The sequence below is a fragment of the Mustela nigripes genome, chromosome 15 (assembly GCF_022355385.1).
Source record: "Mustela nigripes isolate SB6536 chromosome 15, MUSNIG.SB6536, whole genome shotgun sequence".
Taxonomy (NCBI): Eukaryota; Metazoa; Chordata; class Mammalia; order Carnivora; family Mustelidae; genus Mustela; species Mustela nigripes.
In genome coordinates this window covers 84,906,671-84,929,220 of record NC_081571.1, presented here as the reverse complement: position 1 = coordinate 84,929,220, position 22,550 = coordinate 84,906,671, and the positions used below count along the sequence as shown (strand labels likewise).

The following is a 22,550-nucleotide window of genomic DNA, read 5'->3' as shown; positions in this document are numbered from 1 at the left end:
GACGCTCTTCCAAGCCTCAGGGTCGCCCTCCTTCCCCCGTGCCCCTGCCCCGGACCCACTGCATTCCGCTGCCCGGCTACACCCCCAGCCCTCCCGTCTGGCTTCCTTCTATCCTGGGCCCCTCGCCGCACGGGGTCCCCCAATCTTCGCTCCCCTCCCCCCTCATTTCCTCCATTCCCGCTTCTGGTTCCTCGGCCTCCTCCACCTCCTCGCCCCGCCCCGCCCCGCCCCCCAGCGGGTCCCCCACCGGGGTCTCCCCCTCCTCAGCCCCTCCCCGCCCGGTTTCCCCGTCCCCCCTCCTGGCTCCCCCACCCGACCCCCACCCCCAGCCAGGTCCCCCCATCCCCTCCCCCGGTTCCCCCCGCCGTGTCCTCGGGCCTCCCCCGCCCCCGGCTCTCCATCCCTTCTCTCGCCTCCCGGCGCAGTCTTCCCCATTCCGCGTCCCCCCCCCGCCGGTCCCTGCCGAGCCCTCCCGAGACCGACTCCGCCCCTCCCCGAGCCTCGGCCAATGAGGAGCTGGCGCTGTTCCGCGGGCGGAGCCGTCTCGCTCCCGCCTCCCAGGCCTCAGCCAATGGGCAGCTGGAGCCGCGAGGCGGGCGGAACCGTAGCGCCCCGCCTCTCTGGAGCCGTGGCCAATGGGGAGCCGGTGCAGGCCGGTGGGCGGGGCGGGGCAGGCCGGTGGGCGGGGCGGGGCGGCGGAGGCGCGCGGGGTCTGGCGCAGAGCGCAGGGACTGCGCGGCGGCTCGGGCTGCGGCTGCTCCGCGGGGCTCGGCGCGAGGATCCGGGCGAGGCCCGCGGGCTCCGGGCGGGCGACGCAGCATGGCGGTGGAGGAGGAGGGGCTGCGGGTCTTCCAGAGCGTGAAGATCAAGATCGGTGAGCGCCGCGCGCCCCCTCCCCGGCGGCGGGCCGGGCAGCGCGGACGCGGGTGCGGGGCGGTGCGGGGCGGTGCGGGGCGGTGCGGGGCGGTGCGGGGCGGTGCGGGGCGGGACGCGGCGGGACGCGGCGGGAGCCTGCGGGCGTGCGTGTCCGCGGGCGGCTGGGCGGACCGCGGGGTCGCGTCTCCGCGCCGCGGCTGCCCCGGGACGCTTCCCTCCACGCGTGCCCCGGGGGCGTGGGCCCGGCTCCGGCTGCGGGCGGTGCGGGGCGCGCGGCCCCGGGGGCGGCTGTGCGTGTTCGCGGCTGTGCGTGCGCGGCCCGCGGCGGATGTGCGCTGCGCGCCCGACCCCAGCTGCTCGCGCGGGGAGGCGGGGAGCGCCCCGGCCCGCTCCGCGGAGACCCGGCCGGAGGGGCTCAGGGCCACCGGCGCCCGCCCTGCAGGCCGCGTCGCCGTGCGGGCCTGGGGAGGGCGTGATGTGCGGATTCCGGGGGGGGGGCTGGAGGCTCGTCCGCACTTGCTGGGGCCGTCCCGAGAGGCCCGCGTCTGCCCGCCGCTGTTTGTCTCCGGAGGGCGGTGGGCAAGTGCTTTGCCTCCTAAAAACGAGATCCTTGTCCGGAGTGACTGTCGCACAGCGATGCGGTAAACGTCCCGGGAGAGAGAACAGCCTTCGGCGGACCCGCAGTGCTGCCCGACCTCGGGGTCCCCTCGCGTCCGCGGTCCCTGCTCTGCCCCACGTGAAAAGGGGCCGCTGGGAACAGAGCCAGGCACCCAGGGACTGTCCGTTGTTGATGACATTTGATGCTGCCGGAGGAATTCCAGCCGCCCCAATCCGCGTGTCGTTTCCTGTCCGCTTTATTTTGGTTCGGGGATCATCGCTGAGACACTGTGGATACTTGGCGGAGAAGCACCGGGACTGGATGTAGCAGATCTTCAGGCTCGAGTCTGCCTGCAGCCAATTTCTCGTGTGCACTTGGGTGAAATCTGCTGTCACTTTCGTACTGAGAGATTCCACCGTCCCAGCCGCTGAACCGGGGGCAGGCACACTGCCTCTGCCACGGTCCTCCGGCCCAGAGCCCTCACTCATCGTCCGGGAGTGTGAGGGACATCACCCCGAGGGTTCCAGATGCTTCCTGGATCAAGGGAGCAGGAGGGGGACCTTGGCATGGGGGTCTGGTTGTGGAGGAGAGTGCCAGGCTTTCTGCGTACAGCAGGCAGGAGTGGGTCTGAGGACCTTGTGGTTCAGGCCAGGCACTGCCATTCTGACACTCAATTCCAGGAGAGTTCTGGAACAGTAGTGTTGATTTCTTTCCAGAGTGGTACAGTACAGGAAGCAGGGGACTGAGGAGACCCCCGGAGATGCGGGAGAGCAGCCCCACTGGCCTTGTCTGTGGGTGGGTTCTGGATCTGAAAGAGAGGGGCCTCTTGTGGAAGGAAGAGGGTTCGGAGACAGCGCTTGGTTAGGCTTTCTGTGCTTTGTGTTCCACTTTCAACGAGGGAGAGAACCACCCAGCTCAGCTTTGGAGTAGTGCAGTGATGGAAGCATCTGCCATCTCTAACCCCCAGGGGAAAAGGTGCTGTTGGGAGCTTTGGAGCCCCTTCTCCAGATCTGAGGGCTATAGCAGTGGGGACAGCACCAGCGTCCAACTCCCTGGGTGTTGTTCCATCTCCAAGAAGCTCTTGTCTCTCCTCTGAGGGTCCTCATCACAGTGCACAATGCTGAGCTGTAAGAGGGAGATACAGTGTCTCCCCTTTTTATCGGGGTGGCGGTCAGAGAGCAAGGGGCTATACACAGCACGGCAGGGCATACTTCTGTGTTTGGGTGGTCTCAGCTTGGGCTTCTGAGTTCGAGGCTGGGCTGCAGCCCCGAGGGTGAACTGGGTGCACTGGGTTGGGGCTTAGTCTCATCTGAGTCGAGGGAGAGCCTGTTAATAGAATGGGATCGGGATGGTTCTGGACATGGAACGTGGTGTGCTGAGCTCTTGATTTCTCTCCTTAGTTGTCTGTTGTGGCCAGTGTTGCCTCTGACTTGCCTGAATGCCCTGGTCTTAAAGGCACAAGATGACGAGAAACGCCAGAGTTGATCTGGGAGAGGAGCAGACATGCATGAGTCATACACACACATGGTCACATGCACACTGGCCTCTCCTCGTTCGGGGACACACTGGCCAGGCCGTCCATTCATCTCCAAACCTAGTCTCCGGGCTAGCTGGCCGCACGCCCGTGTGCTCTTGGCCGGCTAGCTGACCCAGAGCAAGTGGCCTCCCCATCCATAGCCTCATTTTTCCATTTGCAAAATGCAGGCAGTAATTGTCTGCTGCATCCGGTGGGGGTGTACAAGACGGGATTGTTCTGGCTTGCATTAATACGCACCCCTCGCTGTCAGAAAACAGAGAAAGAAAAACTCTCCCTGAAGTTAGACCAGTAAGCAATGTCACTACTGTTGCTAAGAAAAAAGGCAGAACATTTTTGGGGGAATGAAGAGTGTTTTAGGTATCAGGGCTTGGCCTTTAATTCTTAAATCGTTTTGGACTGTGTGGTGGTCCTTGTCTGGTTGACAGGCGAAGGCTGGGGACAGTGGGAAGAATCTGGTCCTTTCTCTCCCCCGTTCTCTCGCCCTCCCACCTTTTGCAAAAGCCAAATCAGACTGAGGCATCTTTACTGTAACTGTTTGGAGTCCTTGTCTTGAAGAGCCTGTTGCTTTCTCCACTGAAACCTTGCAGGTGTTTTGGTACTTCTTCCACACACTTAAAAATCTAAAACATTGTCTACCTTTGGGAACAGTTGTTACTGTTTTTGTACTAGTGTCTCTTGTGGGCGAAGGCCAAATGCACTTCCTCTGAGGTGGTAACTTTGAGGAAGTTGCTTCTCTGACTTTCCATGAGTCAGGGCCTTGGTGCCGGAGGGGAAGCAGCTTGACGGCTGTGGGTAGGGAGTGTGCCGGGGACCACAGCCAGAGCTCTTCTGTGTTATTTTGGACACGACGCCCCTTTAAGCATTGTGGTATAGCCTTGCTTCCCGGGGTATGTTCTTTTCCCATAAAAGTTACCTCTGGTTTTTAAAAGTGTCATCTTATCCTTATAAAATGTTCAATAAAGAGCAATATACAAAGGTTTTTCTCTTGAGCTAAAAAAAAAAAAAAATCCTATCCTTGAACTCAAGAGTGAGAAAAGCCCCCTTGCCCTGTTAATGGTTTTCATGATCAGGCTTGAGGGCCCAGTTTGGATCTGCTTGGTGTGTGGGCATGTGTGTGCTGTGTGAGGCCACTGCACCTGATTCCTTGCCACCGGATTCCCTCTTCCCTGCTTCTCCCTTCCGTCTCCATGGAGCCTCTGAGGCTCCGCTGGGCTCCGAGCACTTTGTCAGCGTTCCTGCTCTGTAAGATTACAACTTGTCCGGCCGAGAAGACGGACGGCACACCAGACCTGATAGCTCCTCCCACTCAGGAAAACATGGCCCTGCAGGGTGTTGGTGCTGTGGGCCCAGGCGAGCCCGCCCCAGCCTTGTGCCTTCCCTCCAGCCAGACACAGACACCATCCCACCAGAAAGGGACGTCCCTCGGCAGGGAACTGAGGGAGGCGGGAGCAGGAAATGGTGGTGGAGGGTCTCTGGCCGGCACCTCCCTGGCTAGATGGCTGCTTTGGAGGGGTGTGGTGGAGATGGCCCAGACCACAGGGGCTCTGTTAAACGTGGGATCTTTAACCAGATTTCCTACATGGGAAGCAATACTGTGCTCCTCACAGGGTCCTGTAAGGGTCAGAGGCGGTGGCCGCCTGCTTGCTAAGTTAGAGCAGTTATTGTTGGTGGTAGGGTCTTCACAGGGTAGGAATATGTGGTTTTCCCAATGAGAGAAAACACTTTGTGAATATAAGGCAGAGACATCAGTGTGTTGGCTTTTTCATTGTGTGTGTCTGACAGTGGGAGAAGGGGCAGGCCACACACGGCTCTTGGCATCAGGGATTCTGTATTCCCCTGAGCACTCTGATGCTAAAATTAACCTGGATATTCTATTAACCGAGCTCAGCTAGCTGCCTGTGCTATTTTTAACCCCCAAGGGCTAGTGTGCAGATCTGGGGTATGTCTGGGGAGCAGCCGGGCTCAGGGGCCAAGTGTGATTTTAGTTCGCGTCTCTGGGTTTTACATGGGAAGGGCTGGGCTTGCTGTGCCCGTGTGTGGTGTGGGCAGAGTTGCAGACTCTTGGGATCTGGTTTGCAGGTGTTATGTCATTTTCGTGCACGTTCTCACGAGTCTGCGACGTCGAAGTTGAGGAAGGGAGACCCACATAACTTTGTTTACCTGCCCAGACTCACTGAGCCTGTACAAGTGGAGCTGGGGTTTACGCTGATGCTGATGGTCTTGCGACCACCGTCTCCAGCGGCTGGAGGCCCAGGGCCCTGCCCTTGCTGTCCTGAGCCTTGTAGTCACTGCCTGGGGCTTCCGGGGCGGATGTTGAAGAGGCGAGGAATTGCAGAGATGTGGTCTTGAACAGAAATCCAGGGATGGTTTGTTGAGCAGGGCCACTGGCAACACTTACGCTTTGGGAAAAGGCATCGCCAGGTGAGCAGAGCATGGATCCCTGTGGCGGACTCACGTGGGCGGCATGTCGCATTTGGAAGGAGCGTTCAGATTTGCTTCTCTGAAACGAGTGAGGCCTCTGATATATAGGCAGTCACACCTCCCTGAAGGCATCGGGGAATCAGAGCATCGGCTTGTCACGTTTTCGTCATGTTTGCAGAGGAGACGGATGTATTTGCTGGAAGCAAACAGAAGCAGTAGCTGCGAACACCTGAGAGCTGAGGTTTGCGTGTTGCCTTGCAAGTGAGGCTGCGAGTGCACCTCCCCCTCCTAGTGACCCTGGAGGTGGGTTCCTGCTGTCCGAGGCTCAGGCAGAGCGTCAGTCAGGCCGTGGGAGGGACAGGAGCCCCCAGGAGCCTGCGAGGAGAGGCAGGCGTGACTGACAGCACCTGGGGGCCCGGACCCAAGACTGTCCTTCTCACTAATTCTACCACTTGAGGCAAATCTTCTAAACCCTGTTTGCCTCAGTTTCTCTGTCCAAGTGGAGAGTAAGGCCTTTTTTGTGGTGCTAGTAAGCCTGTGTGAGCAAGGGCACGCCCATTCCTCTAGACAGGAAGGGGTGACTTCCAGGCCAGTCTGTGGCTGTTCTGTTAGTCGTGGGACAAAGTGGCGTTCCCACTGTAGCTGGGCGCATCGGTTAAGAGAGAGCTGGACTTCAGGTGTGTGTTTGCATGTGGGCGAGGTCAGGAAAGGCGTTGGGAGAAAGTGGCTGTGAGCCGGCCTTGAGTTTTTGAGAAGGGGGCAGCCAGCGTGTGGTGTAGATCTGCACAGATGCCCCTGGGGTCACAGTGTGGTGGCCAGCGCGGCTGGCATGGCCGGCGCTGTGTGTGGCTGGTCCTCCGGCCTCAGGGTGAGCCTTGTGGGGACTTGATGTCCTGTCTCGCAGGGCGGCTGCTCCTGCAAGGTCTGAGGCTCGAGAACAGAGCGGGACCGCCATGCCTGAGCAGGGGTCTTCCCTGATGGTCTGGTCTTCCGCACCCTGTGTCTGCACTGGGGGGGTGGGGCGTACCCCGTGATGGACCGCTCTGCACTAAGCAGCAGGTAGTCGTGTGTCGGAGGGATCTGGCCCACGAGGTGATCTGCTGGTGAATGGACACGAGTGGACAAAGCAAACAGCGGCTGAAAGGGTGATTGAACTGTGGGGCCCCGCGTGTGGGTGTCCATGCAGCTTCCAGAGGGAAGAGTCAGAGCCAGGCCGGCCTGGGTGACACGCGGGAAGCTCCAAGGGGCAGGCCTAGAAAGAAAAACAAAACACAGAAAAATCTAGCCAAGGTCACCCCTCAAAGACAGTCAAACGGAGCCGCACGCGCGGCCCTGGACATGGAGGCCCCACAGCCCGCCAGCCGGAGCGGGGAGCACGGAGGCAGAGGCCGGCGGGGAAGAGCAGCTCGAGGGCATCCCCGTGAGGCACACGTAGAATTACGCACGGAGACGGGCATATGAAGAGCTTAGAAATCACAGTCTTAAAAGTGAAAGAATAAGCTTTCGGAGAGGAAAGGCCCAGCAAGGTAAAATGATTGGCCTCGATTGCCGGCAGGTGTGGGAGCGCAGGGCCGGGCGGCGGGTGAGCGTCCTGGGTCGCTCGGACCGGGAGAGCCGGCGCCGGTGCCGGAGTTTGAGGCCGCGTCCTCCCCGGCAGGCGGCCGGCACTGTTCTCGGGGCGCGAGGCGGCGGCACGGCCGGTGAGCACGTTCGGGCTCCCGCAGTCCGGGTCCCGTTCCCGCCCTTCGAAGTCAGGAGAGGAGCGGCCCCGGCCGCGCACAAGCGTCGTCGGGTCAACCTTCGGGCCCACGCGGGCCTCGGCGTCTGGACAGCTTCTGGTTGGCGTGTGTGTTTTGTCTTTGCTAGGGGCGGTGGGCCATCAGGCTGACTGTGGGGCCAAAGATAGTGATTCCTTGTGTGACGAGGTGTGTTTCTGCTCAGGGCTGGACTCCCCGGGGCTGTGGGTCTGTCCGTTCTGAAATTTCACATTGCCGGCTTCGGTTTCCTTTTTTTTTTAGAAAGAGAAAGAGCACATGAGTGTGCGCACCAGCGCTTGTGGGCAGGGAGGGGCAGAGCGAGAGAGCGGGGAGAAGCAGGCTCCTTGCCCAGTGAGGAGCCTGACCCAGGATTTGATCTCAGGACGCTGAGATCATGACCGGAGCGGAAATCAAGAGTCAGATGCTTAACTGACTGAGACACGAAGGTGCCCCTGGTTTCAGTTTTCCAGTAAGCTTAACCCCTCTCTGGGGACTGCTGCATCCCGATACAGCTGGTCAGTTATTCTGCATGTCACATCTGAACCACACGCGGTGCATCTCACACACGAACCACACGTGGTGCTTCTCTCATCTGAACTGCGTGGTGAGGGCAGCACACTCCTCTGAAGGAGGCTGGAGGCTGTGCTCAAGTTACGCAGTAAAACAGAACTTTTTCTAGAAACAGAACAGTACCCTTCGCTCCTTAGTCTGTCAAGGAATGGCTCTTGTGGCTGTTTTTTCTCTTCACATTGTTTCTGTTCCTGTGAAGAAACAGGAACACATGAATAATGTGAAGCATTATTCTGCGTTGGCCCCCAGTTGCCAGTGGGATAAAACCCAAAGGTAAGCGAAGTGGCCAGATCCTTCTTAGACTCAGGGGTAACTCGGCCTGGAGACCGTGGCTGGGCTGCTCTCCCCTCGGCCGGCAAGCCCCCGTGTCCTCTGCAGCTGCAGGTGCCTCCGGGGCCCCCTTCGCACCAGGAGCAGGACCCAGTCACCAGGCTTTTCTTGAGAACCATCTTCCCCCTTTCTCAGTCCTAGGGTGAGCAGCCTCCTGGGATAGGGTCCGGCTTCTGGAGTCTTCTGGACATTTAGCAGACTTGAGAGTGCTCGTCATCTGTGTATTTCTTTCTGGACCTTTGGGACGCCACGATTTTCTGAGATACAGTGTGGGCCCAGTTAGGTGTGCCCTCCGTGTGGGCCAGTTGTCTCGTGCGCTGGCTGGGTTAGGGCTGATTCCTCCTTTCTCGTCCTGTCCATCCTAATAAAAGTGCACCCTGTGGGTGAGGACTGTGACGTGTGCCTTGAGATCTCTGTGGCTTTGTTGTATGTTTCCTTTCGTCTGATTCGTTTTCCTTTTTTAGCTCTTGTGGTTTCTGTTTTCAGTCCTGAATCCACTTCTGGGAGGTACAAGAGCAGAAGGTCTGTTTGATTTTGTCTGTTTTCACTCCACCGGATTGGTCACTGGTTAGGGAGCTGCAAACACACTGTTCGATCTTCTAACGACTCTGTGCAGTGCACAGGACAGATACTCTAACCAGCTCCCACCTCTGAGGCTCAGAGAAGCTGGTGACTTTTCCCAAAGCACATTTAGCGAGAGAGCCTGTGGCTGCCCAGTTGGGTTGTGACGGACTTGCCACGTCCAAGACCCAGCACTTTTGTGGTTCGGGTGGAACTGCCTCCTTGGGTGTGGTACCCAATTACTTCCTCAGACAGGAGAGAGCTGCTTCCCACCCATGCCTTCCTCCTTAGCGAACCCTTAAATGAGCACCGAGGGGGCTTACTCAGCAGAGTGAGCCTGTCGCACGAACGTGTGGCTACCAGGGGCTCAGAGCCCGCTGACCCACTTCCCTGCTGAGTCGGGTACCTGAGACCTGCTTCAGAAGAGGGCGTCCTCGTGGGCAGCCCTTCTTCTCTCTGACTCCCGCCCTCCGGCTTCTGTCTGATCATCCCTCCTCCTGGCTGGGTGCCCCCCCCACCCAGGTGCCGACCTTAGCTAGTGCAGGGAAAGCTCTCTGGGCGAGGCCAGCAGAGAAGGCGTGGCTTTGCGGCAGGTGGAAGATGGGTCCAGTGGGACCGTTAAACTCGGATGCTTCAGAGGGTAGGTCAGCCCCAGGCCCCTAAGCCTCGGGGCACCTGCTTATTTTGGCCCAGCTAAACTGGGGCTTTCCAAGTCTGGGGTCAGACAGAGATCCAGGAATATGAGTTGGTTCTGGAAAACCCATCAGTGTGAAGACCCTAGGGGACCTGGCCAAGCCCTCTACTTGTTTTGAGGTCTGGGGTATGTGCTGTGACCTGGCTGGTTTTCCCATGGTCTTTGGGGTGAGGGTCCCACTGGGGAATTCCAGACCACGTGGGGCTGAGGCTGGCAAGCCCTGTTTACTCATTAGGCCCTGCCAGTCTGTCCTGGGGCTGACTGCCAGGCATAGTTTTTTGGTTTTGTTTTTTTAAGATTTCACCAATTTATTTGACAGAGAGAGAGAAAAAGCACGAGCAAGGGGAGCAGCAGAGGGAGAGGGAGAAGCAGGCACCCCACTGAATAGGGAGCCCGATGTGGGGCTTGATCCCAGGACCCTGGGCTCAGGACCTGAGCCAAAGGCTGATGCTTAATGACCGAGCCACCCATGTGTCCCCCCACGAGTACTTTTTAACTTAGGAACAATAATTAGCTGTTTTATTACTTTACAAGGGGTGAGTTTCAAGGGCATTTAACTCTGCCTGTACGATGTTTACATGGGAGATCCTTAGCACCAACATGCAGTATGTCCAGGAGTTGGTCAGACTTACACAGACTTACCCTGGAGCTTTCCTCACGGCTGCATCCCATGGGGAGGAGGTTTAACTGAGGGCGATCATCCATCTGTACTTTCCTATGCGGCTGCCTCCTGTTGGAACACGGTTTCGTGTGTGCACACACACATGTGCACAGAATACACACATGTACGCACATGTGTAGACACACGGGCACACTACAGAATACACGCATGTGTGCACAGAACACACGGATGCACACATGTAGACAGATGGGCACACCACACATACATGCACACGTACATACACATGGGCACACTGCATATGCACACAGCACACACAGGTGCACACATGTGTACACGGCACACTATACTCACACACATGCACGGAACACAGGTGCACACGTGTGTATACATAGGCACACTCTATACATATGCATACGCACAGAATACACTCACAGGTGCACACACAGATGCACCGATGTACACACATGGTGCACCACACACACACACATATACACACGGGCACACATGGGCACATACCACTCACACACACACACGGGGCCCTGTGGCCTGTCTCGGGGTAGAGGTGCCTGACACCATGTGCCCGGTGTGGTGGGAGGCTGGGGACATACGGGAGGCTCACGGCCCTCGTGACGGCTCCGTACCCTGCTGAGATCTGTGGCACCGGGGCCTGGCCACATAGGGCATGGTGGGCAGCGTGGCATTTAAGAGGAGCTCCTGTCTCTCAAGCAGCTCTGTCTTTTTGCTTCTGTTTGACATGGTAGAGGCCACAGATGCGCTGCAGCGAGTCCTGTGGCCCCGTGAGCTGCTCCCGGTGGGCCGTGGGTAAGTTCTGGGGGCACCCGGGGTCTCTGTGCTTGGACCCCTACCTTTCCACTTTCTATGACTTGAAAGTTTTTCTGCAGTTGCTTTTGAGTCTTTAATTTTTTGTATTTGAATCAGAAGGCTTTCGCTTCTCAGGGCCACAAACTAGCCTGTTTATCAGCTGGCTGCCCTTGGGCCTCCCCGTCTGACAGGCTCCGAGGACGCTGGCTGGGCAGAGCCACTCGGGAGGGTACAGTGAGCAGGACGGATGTCACTTTGGGAGACAGGAGAAGGGGATGGCGTTGGTCCTGGGGCCACAGACGGTGAGCTGCGCCCCGCGGGGCGTCTGGTGGCGCCGAGGAGAAGGCGATCCTTGGGCAGTTCTGTAGGTTTGGAGGAGAAGTTCCTTCCACGTGCTCACCTGGGGCAGGTGCACGCACGGGCTCTTGTGCCCCTCCGGGTTCGTGGGGCACACCTGGAGCCAGGCTGCTGGGACAGCCTCTGCTCACCCCTCCCGAGCGGCAGCCAGTGCACACACGTCTGGAAGAGGCGAAGCCCGGCCAGGGTGACGATTTCGCGTGTCCCCCCGAGCTGGGTCTGCTGCAGACGGTGACTCCTTGAGCAGCCGTGGGAGGGGACGGCGAGAGACCTCGCTTGGCTTCCTGAGCCCCCAGCTGGCTCCGTCCATCTGGGATCTGCGGCATTCCTTTCTCTCTTCATCACTTCCTGCTCTGCGCCGCTTGTGACAAGTATTTGGAGAAAGAGTTTCTCAGCATTTGGACCCAAGAGTGTGTTTATGCGCATCCTGACTGGAAATAAAGGGTCACGTGGAAAGAAAAAAAACTCTTGTCGTTATGTTTTTGCTCAGTATCTTGATTTTCTATTTGTTATTGTTTCCTAAAGTGTTTTCCAGTGATCCCTTCAGGGAACCCCTTTCCTGTCCTCCTGGACCGGCGGAGCCTTGAGTCACAGGAGCAAAGGGGCTGGTCAGGAGGAAGCCGGAGGGGCAGGCACAGGGGTCCCAGGAGCTGGACGCTTCCTGCCGGGTCACCCGGCCGTCCTTCCCTGCAATTAGGGACACTTAAATTCGGCCTCTCTCCTTTGGGGACGCGCCGCTGCCGCACTCGTTGCCCAGCCTGCGTCGGCTTCCCCGTGGGCACCCACAGGAGGACCGCGGGTGCTGCGACCCGAGGGGCGCCGGCGTAAGCGCGAGGTGCCTGTTGGCCTTCAGCCGCGGGGTTTCCGCAGCTCGGCCTCGCTCCGGGAGCTGGCGCAGAACTCCCTCCTGCCGTGGCCTCAAAGCGGTGATGGCCTCTTCAGATAAAGTAGTTCAGAGTCCCCGGGAAGTGTCCTGTGCCCGGGGGTGGGCGCTGCTGCGGGGCGTGGCGGGGCGTGCTGAGTGGCCGTGTCGGGCCGGGGCAGGCCACGAGGGGTGGCGTCCACAAGTGGGTGTAAGACCGAAGGCTTTTCGGGTCACCACAGGCGTTGGAGGAGCTTTGCCTTAATGTGTGAATCACTAATGCTAGTTGGGGAAAAGCTAGTTTTCAAATTTTCTCCTGCTGCACAGCGCTTGCTGGTGGCTTGGGTGGCGATTCAGAGTCACACGAGTCAGCTGTTGAGGAAGTCGGCGCAGGGGGTCTGGTGGTTCTGATGGCTTCTCGCCCACTGGATGCTTCGTAGGGGGCTGTGGGGCCGGTGCACGGGGCCTGTCTCGGCACATGGAGAAAACACGGGCCTCGATTTCTGGGTTTGTACGGCCTGACGGGTAAGACAAAGTGCTGTCTTTATGGGGTTAGTGATAACGGGACTGTTCCAGTTTTGGGGAGGCGAGATTTCCTTTGTGCTGAGACCAGGACGGGTCTGAGCAGCTCCTCCTGCCCTCTTGGGACGCCCAAACCAGTGGAGGTCAGTTTTAACTGTGCACAGTGGTCCCCATGTATGAGAAGAGCACTTCCTTTCATCTTTAAAAATAAATTAAAAATCAACTCCATGTTTTACCTATTGTGAGATCTTACCTGTTGGAAAGTGCAATGTCCTCCACAGTTGCCGGCTCTGGCGATTTGCTTCCCCTTCCTTGGCGGCAGGTGACAGCGGTCTGTCTGACATCAGCAGCTTCTCAGGCTCCTTGAGATGGCGAGGGTCGCTCTGGGACGCTGGGAGCAGGGAGGGGGAGGGACCGGGTCTGGAGATGGACTAGGAGGCCGGATCGGACACTGCTTTGCACATTCATGTTTACAGATGTGCGTTTCGGACCTGCAGACCACCTTCGGCTATAGTCGGGCCTGCGGGATGGGGAGGGAGGCATGGCACAGCCGAGAGCCACGGCAACAGGCGGTGCCCAGACCCGGGTTTTGGTCCTCTGTGCCTTTTTCCTCTCCAGAGTTGTCTGTGGTTCGCAGGGCCCTTAGTGGGAGGGCGAGGCAGGGAGAGGGAGACAGACATTCCAGGGGCTTCAGAAACAAGGCTCCGACTGGGGAAGTGGGGGGACAGCAGGGCTCGCCCCCTTCTAGGAGGTCCTCCTGGTCCTAGGGTTTCCTAAGAGTCTTGGCCCCTTGCCATGAGTGACAGCATAGTGGGGAGGCCCAGTGCTGTCTCCCTGGTACCCCAGCTCCTCAGCTTCCCGGGCTTTTGCTCAGCAGTACTCAAGTCCTCGATCCTGTGAAGGGAATGGAAAACCGGGGGAGGGAGGGGCCTGTGAATTTTCCTTACACGATTCTTGGGCGACTTGTGAACCTTGTTCCTTCCGTGAGAGAGCAGGACTGGCCCTGTGGACGGGCACACCACTGTCTTCACACCTCACTCCGTGGGACCCGTCCCAGGCTCACGGATGTCTGGTCCCAGCCTGTGCTGCTCACCTGGGAGTGAGTGTGTCCAGATGCACAACGTTTCTTTAACACCGTGGTTTTATTCCGGGGACGTTTGGGCATGTTTGGAGATGTTTTTGTTTGTCACAGCTTGGAGGGGAAGAGTGGCTCCCAGCTGAGCACCTGGCGGCCCAGAGAACCCACTCTGAGAACGTCCACACTGGGTAGGAGAGTTTAGGGCACCTGAGTACCAAGGAGGGTGCGTCTGACTAGCTCTCCATGCTTCTCTCCGCAATATGGCCTTGAAGGGCTGTGAGTCACATTTGAGGGCAGGGAGTAGACATCTCATGCTCACCTCATGGAAAGACCCCCGCCCTCCACCACAGTGTGGACCAAACTAATACAGCCCAAGGGTCTAGTCTGTGAGCAACAAGGGCAGTGCCCTGGGGCTGAGCTGGTGACATTCCTGGCTCTGCACCTTCCCTGCTGTGTAAACTTTGGCCAAATCACTTAACCTCTCTGTGTCTGTAAAATGAGGATAACAGTAGGCTTCATTGGGTTCTTAAGTGGGTTGAGCAGCACGGTGGTGATTTGGGGCCTGCCTGTGCCTCCCCTGCGCAAGCCTGTCCCTGTGTCGTCCAGCTCTTCCTCACTGTGAGGAAGAGCCCAAGGTCTCCTGGGGCTGGGGTGGGCAACCACTGGCATTTTCATGAACTGTTGAAAGCAGGACGGCCGGCTGGATTCCTTGAGGGGACGTGGCTGTGTGCAGGAGCCAAGCTGGGAGGGCAGGGTTTAGTGGCACCTGGGGTCTGGCCCCCCTGCTCCTGGTGGGGTGGGCTCACCTGCATTGACCTGTGTCCCAGGCCTTGGGCCGCACTCATCCCATCAGGCTGGGGGCCCCGGGGACGTCTGCGGCCCCACGGCAGACGCTTCTGAGCCTGTCTGTCCTCTTCACAGAGCACGTCTGTTGCTGCCTTAAGCACGCTGCCTAGGACTTAGAAGTAAACCATTAACCAAGAAGCACAGTCACACATAAATGTAGTTTGCAGGGACGCTGTCCCTGGAGGAATGGAGCTGGAGGCTGTGTGTTCCCTTGGGTTGTGGTACAAAGTAGAACGCAGGAGGTGTTTCTGATGCTCGGCTAGTTACAAAGGGTTTGGCGCAGTTACAAAAATTCCTCCAAGCCTGAGCGTGTTAGGGAAGAAGCTGTGAAAACAGTGGACTGCGCTGGCGCACTAGATGCTCTGGTGGCCTTCGAGATTTCGGCATGTTGTATTGAAGCTGTGGCTTCTTTCTGCAGCATTTCACGGTTTTATCTCTGTGGCGCAGGCCTGATGGTGGGAAGTATATTAATGAAACAGTTAACTTTTTTGAAACTACAGGAAGTTATCGTGTGGTGAGCCTGCACTTAGGGCCTGCAGGCGACCCCCCCCCCACCCCAGAAAAACAAGCATTTTTGTGTGCCGAGCAGCCTCCCGGGGTCCTGGTGGGGCCTGATGGCGCCTGCTGTCATTCTCCTGACGTGAGTGCTTGTCACCGAGGCCTCACACTCACGTGCTGACCTCGCCCAGGACAGACGCCCAGGACAACTGTGACTTCTCTTGCAGTCGACGAGGTACAAATGCTGGGTCTCGGGACACAGGTGCAGGTGACCCACTGGCAAGGGAGGCCCTCGTGGGCTGCAGGGGTTTTCAGGTGGGGGGGCCTGGCCTCTGTGTGTGGGACTGGGTGGCCGAGCGGGAGGGGCCCCCCCCCCCCCCCCCCCAGCAGACTTCTCCCCGCCCCAGGACTCACTGGGACTTCTGGATAACTTCACTGGCGATTTAGAGAGTCTGACTTCTCCCTGTATATGGAAATGGGGCTGCTGGGGTCAACACCAAACAAGTTTTGGAGCGAGTGTTTACATACTCTTAGGTTTATACTAAAAACCTGCCCTCATTTTATTAACGGAGAAGAGTAAACAAAGCTCAGGGAAGAATGAAGAAAAACAAGTTGCTTTTATAAGTAAAATTAAATGCGTGATAATGTTGCACTCGTTCTGGCTTGTGCAGTTGAAAGACCAGCCAAAATAAGATGTCATTTTGTCAAACGCGGAATGAGGGTCCTGGCCCCAGATGCCCCCGGGGTCCTGTGTGATGACACACCCCACACTCACCCCAACGCGGGCAGGGCCCAGATGACCCGGTGTCCTTCGCTGGCTGGTTTGGACTTGAGTCTAAGAAAGGAAACCCCTGGAAATGCAGAATAGGGAGCTCGCAGGGTGATGGGAGGAAATCCATTTTCAGCCGCACAGACGAGCTTGCCGTGTGGACTTCTGTTGGTGCCCAGCGGGCCCCCGCACACACCTGCTCTGCACACGCCTGATCACGGTTTGTGGGTATATTGTGCAAATCTCTAACAGAAGCTTCTACAGTCTTGAAATGCAGGTGACAGACCACGGGTCCTGGTTCCTCATTAGTGTTCATCTTCTTCCGCCATCTCTCGAAGGCAGCTTGGCTCCTGGGTGGGCTTAGCCCGGACCCCTCTGTGTTCAGGTGTCACCATTCTGCAGCCACGGGCCATGGGCTGAGTGACCTCGTGACCTGCCCGGAGAGTGTGGGGGGCCATGGAGGGGGGGTCTGGGCCACACCTATTGGTTTAGGATGTCTGGTGTGCTGGGGTGGGCCCCTGCCAAGGGGGACCTCTGTGCCCCAAGTGCCGCCCCTGAGCCCCTCCTTGAGCACGCTCCGCCCAGGACAGCAGAGCAGGAGAAGCAGACATTTTTGGGGTTAGCATTGCTCACCTGCTCATCAGGGATGTCCCAGGACCCTCCCCTGAGTCCCTAGTCCCCCCTCCCCCTTCCCTCAACCTGGCCCTGGGGGTCCCGGCTCTCTCCCTCTTGTTGTCTTCATGGGCCCTGCCAGCCCCCAGGCCTCCCTGCCAAGCCCCCCGACTTCCCCACCCCCGGTCCTCCCAGGCCCCCTGCCCTGGCCCTTTGCATGTCCCATCACCCCCACCCCCCGCCCCGATAACCGTCTCCTTCCCAGTGAGGTTTCTTTTGAAATATTTGCACTGATTGTGGAGCCTGTCGCTGAGCTGGTTCAGCTCTGCGGGAAGAGGAGGCTGCTGGCCCCCCCGGAGGTGGGAGAAGAGGGGCCCGACCACAGCCTCCTCCGACTTCTCACCAGGGCGCTCCCAGTGGGTCCTCACGCCCCCAGCACACTGGGACTGGTTTGCTGTGTAGCTGTTTGGGCCCCACCCCAGACCCACGAACTGGGGACTCTGGGCAGAGCCTGGAGACCCTTGTTTGCAGGGGGTCCCGCACAGCCCCTGGTCCTTGCTGCTGAGCTGAGAACCCAGCAACGCCTCCCGAATGGCCACCTGTGGAAGGTGCTCGGGCTCTGGGGGAGAGGCCCTGACTTCCCCTGGTGGAGGGCCTGCCAGGACCATGTTCTGGTTGCCCGGGGCCCTGACAGCAGCTCGGGGAAGTAGCTTTGCGGGAGCCCGCCCGGTGCTGAGCTATGTGAACACCCATTCACACAGATGGACTGTTTTGTTCCCTGTTTGCACTGGCCCTTGCCAGATTGATGACGCGGTGTCCTGTCCGGTGCAGACCGTGCAGTGTGCCCAGACTGGGGGCTTGTGGGGCACGTGCGGCCAGGGCTGAGGGAAGAGGTTAGGGCCGTGCCATGCACCGGCCCCATGGAGGAGCTTATTTTGACTTTTGCTTCTGTTTCTTCCAGTAACACCTGCATCCCATTCTCTGGAATTGTGGCGTGGGGGGAATGTGCGCCTCCCACCACAGTAGGAACAGAAGGTCTCTGAAGCTGGCCGTGTTCTATTCTGAGTTCCTGCCACGGCTCCCACAGCCGCAGCCTGGGTCTGCTGTGCCCCGAGCAGGACGGGTCGTGCTCAAATGACACCTGGGGAGAGCCCTAATTACTGACCATGGAGAGGGGTTGTACATCCTCTGCTGTCAGGTTTGAGGGTTTTTGAGCAACTTCTGTGGTTGGAGGCTATTTTGGAAAGGAAGGTTGTCGGGAATGTCATCGAACATACTGGGCCTCTCCACGGGAGTTGCTGGGTGGCGGCCCTTTGTGTGGGGGTGGGATGCGATGCTTTCTCCCCTGAAGTCACAGCTCACTTGAGGCATCAACAATTTGCCGATCTGAACTACAGTTTGAGTGTTTTCCTCGGGCCACCCTGAGTGATGATGGGGCTGGGCAGCCACTTTGCTGGGGCCTCATGGGGGGAGCGTGTTGGTGCAGCTTCCGTCCAGGGTCAGTCCCACTGGCCAGTCGGCCTTTCAGGGTGATTCCCAGTCCCCACACAAGCAGGAGCCAGGGTCCAGCCTGTCAGCTCTCAGTGGAGTATGTCCCTGTGCCATGAGGCTTCCACCTGGGCGCTGTGGCCCCGGGACGTGTCACCGCGGACATGCTGCCAGCCTTCTGTGTGACGCACATGGCGTGCCGTGGTACCCCGACACCGGAGGACGGTGCCCACGTCTCCGCACCTGCTCCCAGGGTCTCTGGTCTCCTAGGGCTTCCAGCAGCTGCTCACTCTGTGTCTTTTGGATGTCTTGTTTGTGTTTACAGAAGTAAACATTTTCACTGGAGAAGATTTGGGGGATGTAGAAAAGCAAAGTTAGAATATGAAAAGTTGTAACGCTACATCAGGTGCCTTTTTGTGGGTAACACCCAGATGCTTCGTTTCTGGGGCGAGACTGCCCTGGCGCTGTGGTGTGTGTGTGGCTAAGACGCAGGTATATTCACGGGGCACCTGTTGCTGGGTGGTCCCGGGGCCGACCGTCCATGTGGCCTAAAGCAGGTGTGTGGGGCCACCCCAGTCTCCACTGTAGAAACTGGGAAGAGACTGTCCAGTGTGTTCAGATTGGAGGGTCCGGCTTTAGTTTCACTGGTGGGTGTACAGCACCTCAGGGCGGCGTTACGAGGACAATTAAAATCGCGTGGCCTGGGAGGAGGTTGAGGGAAATTTATCATCGCCTTCGGGGCTGCCGTCAGCTCGGGTTCTGTGAGCCTGCGTGGCGTGCGGCCCACGCTGGCGTCTCCCGGTGCTGGGGTGCAGTTCTGCCGTGGGCGGGGCTCCCGGTGCTGGGCTGCGGTTCTGCCGTCGAGGGGGAGGACCCGAGCGGAGCGCTGGACGGAGCTGGGGCCACGACGTGCAGGAAGAAGGTGCTTCAGTGCTCAGAGCCGCTGCGGTGCGCACAGCCGCTTTCTGAAGAGGGGACTGCGGGGCCCCAGGTCTGGCTTGACGGGTCCCGCGGCCGAGACGAAGCTGTAGGAGCCCGCCTGTCCACCCGGCTCTAGGTGGCCTCTTGTCTGACTGGACGAATCGGTGGTTTCTCAGAAGCTTCCCTCGGGAAGCTGGGATTTTGATCTCCTTGGAAGTGGTCAGCACATTGAGCTGGGGGCTGGCCGGGCCCCATCTTCACGCCGCCGTGCGCCGTCTGCAGCCCCGTGGCCTCCTGTCCTCGCTGCTGCTGGAATTGGGGCCCTCGTGTGCTGCTGTCTGTCACCCCGCGGTGCGTCCCTATGATAAACCGCGCAGACGCCGCAGTGATTTGGGGACCCAGGTTCTCCAGGGAAGGTCATGATTTACTGTGGGGAGCCGAGGGGAATGTAATAAACCTCAAGGGCAGGGAGTGTCGTTGTTGGGGGAACTGATGCCCTCTCTGGAGTGCAGCCCTTGAGTGCGACTGCGTCCCGACAGACCCGCGTCCCTGGGGCTCCTCTGACTATGCCCTCGGCCGGTGACCCAGAAGGCCCTGCCGTGGGGACGGTGACCGGCCCCTGGTCAGATGTCGCTGTGGCTCCCAGAAGGCCCTGCCGTGAGGACGGTGACCGGCCCCTGGTCAGATGTCGCTGTGGCTCCCAGAAGGCCCTGCGGTGAGGACGGTGACTGGCCCCTGGTCAGATGTTAACTGCGGAAACTCTCGTGTTGGGTGTGGCGGGATGAAACGCCTCAGGACGGTCAGCACGGGTCTTCACTCTGTGGGGAGGCCAGGAACCACGCCACACATGCTGAGGCACTGTTATCCCCTGTCGCTGATGGGGAAACAGGGTTGGCAAAAGGCTCCTGTCCGGTCTGAGGTGACCGCGGGGAGGAGGACAGTTTGGCCGGGCGCGGGGCCGTCACTCTAAGTCTCTGTTTCTGGGAGGTTTGTGCTCGGCCTTGCTCTGGGAAGAGCACTGGCAGCACGAGCCCTTCTGGAGGTGTTGAGGTTCGTGTGCCCTCCAGGGCCCTCTCTCCTCTCATCCTGGGGGCTTGCAGCTTCTCAGGCGGGCTGGCTTGCAGTGGTGGGGGCAGGATGTCCTCTAATGGGAATGGAGTCCACGAGGGGCAGCTGCTGCCACAGGAACCTCCTGGACAGACTTTAGGCTGCTGCCCAGCCACAGGAGGTGTCCAGGTCAGTGGTGGCCCAGCCCTGTGGGGACACTCGCTCACTTTGCCAGGATGTGAGATGTGGACATTCCTAGAGCAGTTGACGAGGGTGGAAAGTGAAACCTGTGGAATTACAGCCCAAAAAGGACATGAGATGTCACATGTGTGACTGCCAGTGTGAGAAGACTCGACACACGCGGGGCCCGAGGGGCTGTGTGGCACTGCCTCCTTCCCTTGTGACTCTGGTGTCCTGGGCCGTTTTCCATTTTAACACATGGCTTGTGGCCTCCTGTATTCCCGATTTGGGCTGCCCTCTGCCCTTGTGCCTCCACCTGTCCTGACTGGGCTCTCTGCCTTCTGACCTCATGGCCTTTGTCCTGTTCCCCCTTCAGGCCTGACCTCTGCCTCTTAGCTCTTCGCTGCCCCCTAGGCCCCTGGCCCTGGCCTCCCTGGGCCTGCCTCCTTCCTCAGTGTTCTGCCGGGGTCAGGCCACCAGAAGGTCTTGGTGGCCCAAAGTACTTTTCATTTCTTAGACACAAGGGGAGATATTAAGTTTGGGGGTTTTATAGGAATTCAACTTATTTTGATTCATGGGAAATTGTGAATTGGCCCTTCGTTGAATAATACGCAGATTGCCTAGGCCAGCCAAAGCCTCGGATTCTAGGAGCTAAAGATAGAATGGTGGGTAAAGGGCAGGCTGGCAGAGGACAGAGACTCAGAATGGGAGTGGCGAGCTGGCACTCATGGTGACCGCCGCACCCACGCTCCAGGCAGCTGGCAGAGGATGTGGGCCAGGCCCAGGTTTGGCCAGAGAGCTTTCTCTGCAGTCAGGAGTTCAAATCAAGTAACCATGTGTGTTAAGAGGGGATAGTTGAAGTTTGAATTACAGTAGATTAAAGACTAAATGTGAACATTTCAGCGCTGATTTATTACTAGTGAAGCCAGACTTCAGACTAGAAAAATCATTCAAGTCAGAGGGCAAGATGCGTGCTTTGTATGTAAGTCAGCGTGTGGAAACGTGATTACAGCTCGGAGACCTGGGGCACCCGGGGGGCTCACCGGAGATGCCCACCGGGGGTTAAGCATCTCCCAGTTGTGGCTCAGTTCATGATCTGGGGTGGTGGAGCCCCGTAGTGAGCTCCGCGCTCAGTGGGGAGACTGCTTAAAACTCTCCCTTGCCCTCTGCCCCTCCCCCTCTGTCTAAATCTCTCTCTCTCTCTCTCTGTCTTTAAAGAAACAACCTGGAGCCTGACAAAAGTGCTGGGATTTCCAGCCGCGCTGGGATTTCCAGCCGCGGTGTTTGCTGTGAGTGTCATCTTTGATTTCTAGCAGACTTTTTAAAGATTCATTCATTCATTCATTCATTCATTCATTCATTTGACAGAGACAAATGAGATCTCAGGCAGAGCAGCAGCGGCGGAGGGGGGCAGGCAGCAGTCCTCGCTGAGCAGGGAGCTCGATGCGGAGCTCGGTCCCAGGACCCCGGCATCCCGACCCCAGCTAAAGGCAGAGACTCAATGACAAAGCCACCTGGGTGCCCCGAAACAATCCTTTTTCTATCCTTAAACATTTCCAGTGACAAAGGAAATGTCCACTGTAGCCATGAGACAAAAGCGCACAGAGAAACCGTAAGTTGTCTTTCCCTCCCTTCCCGTGCGGAGCTGACCATTTGGTTCAACGGCTTCCAGAGCGTTCTCTGCGATCTCACAGGCGTGCGACAGGTGTGTGCACGGGAGGGGTGCTTCTGAGCTGCTGGCGGAAGCACCAAGCTCACTCTCTCGCCCTAGGATAAATCCGGCCCCACCTGGGGAACTGTCTCCGGCCGTTTTGGGATGACGCCGTGTCCACGGGCAGCACCGAGAGGACGGGTCCACCCACCTGCTGTCAGGAGACAGCCTGGGGTCAGCGGGGCAGCTCGAGCACCCACAGCGCCCCAGGCTCCGGCTTCCGCCTCTCCGGCGGGATGAGAGCGGGGCCGCCCCCAGAGCTGAGGGCCCGCGCCCCGCGGCCGGCTCGCGACAGGCACCTGCACACGGGGTCCCGGCACGGGTCCCGGACGTGGGGCCGCGCTCCCGCCTCACGGACCCTGTGTGTCTGGCGGCTGGTTTGTCCCAGGGGAGCGCACAGGCCAGGCCACCCGCGGGTGGGTCCCAAGCAGGAGCCCAGACGCTTCCTTCCAGCTGTTCGTCACTTGGTGTCTCCGGCCACACTCAGTCTCCGAGATGTTCCTGTTTTCACATGTTGTCACCATCAATCCATTCAGAATTTATTTTGTATGCTGGGAGTTAGGAGTCATTTTTTTCAAGACAGCCAATTAAGCCAACTCCGCTTACTAAATATACCACCTTTTCCTCCGTGAACGAAAACGCCATCTTTATCATAAATTAGGCTCACATACATGTTCCCATCTCCGTCTGTGTTCTCTCTGATACCTTTTGTCTATTAGAAACCTGAGAATATCCTGCCTATCGTTTTAAAAAGTTAGCTGTCGGGGCGCCTGGGTGGCTCAGTGGTTAAGCATCCGCCTTTGGCTCAGGTCATGATCCCGGGGTCCTGGGCATCAGCCCCTCTGCTCAGCGGGGAGCCTGCTTCTCCCTC

General features: G+C 58.7%; 1 protein-coding gene across 2 annotated transcripts in view; it reads left to right on the top strand.

Annotated features, from left to right (window-relative positions):
- Nucleotides 1-715: 715 nt before the first annotated feature.
- Nucleotides 716-22,550, top strand: part of RASA3 (RAS p21 protein activator 3) — a 113,511-nt gene continuing 91,676 nt past the window's right edge. For both annotated transcript variants that reach the window (XM_059377857.1, XM_059377858.1), the window contains exon 1: nucleotides 716-874. In XM_059377857.1, the coding sequence (XP_059233840.1) occupies nucleotides 820-874 (55 nt within the window). In that variant the 5' untranslated portion in view covers nucleotides 716-819. The remainder of the gene's footprint in view (nucleotides 875-22,550) is intronic.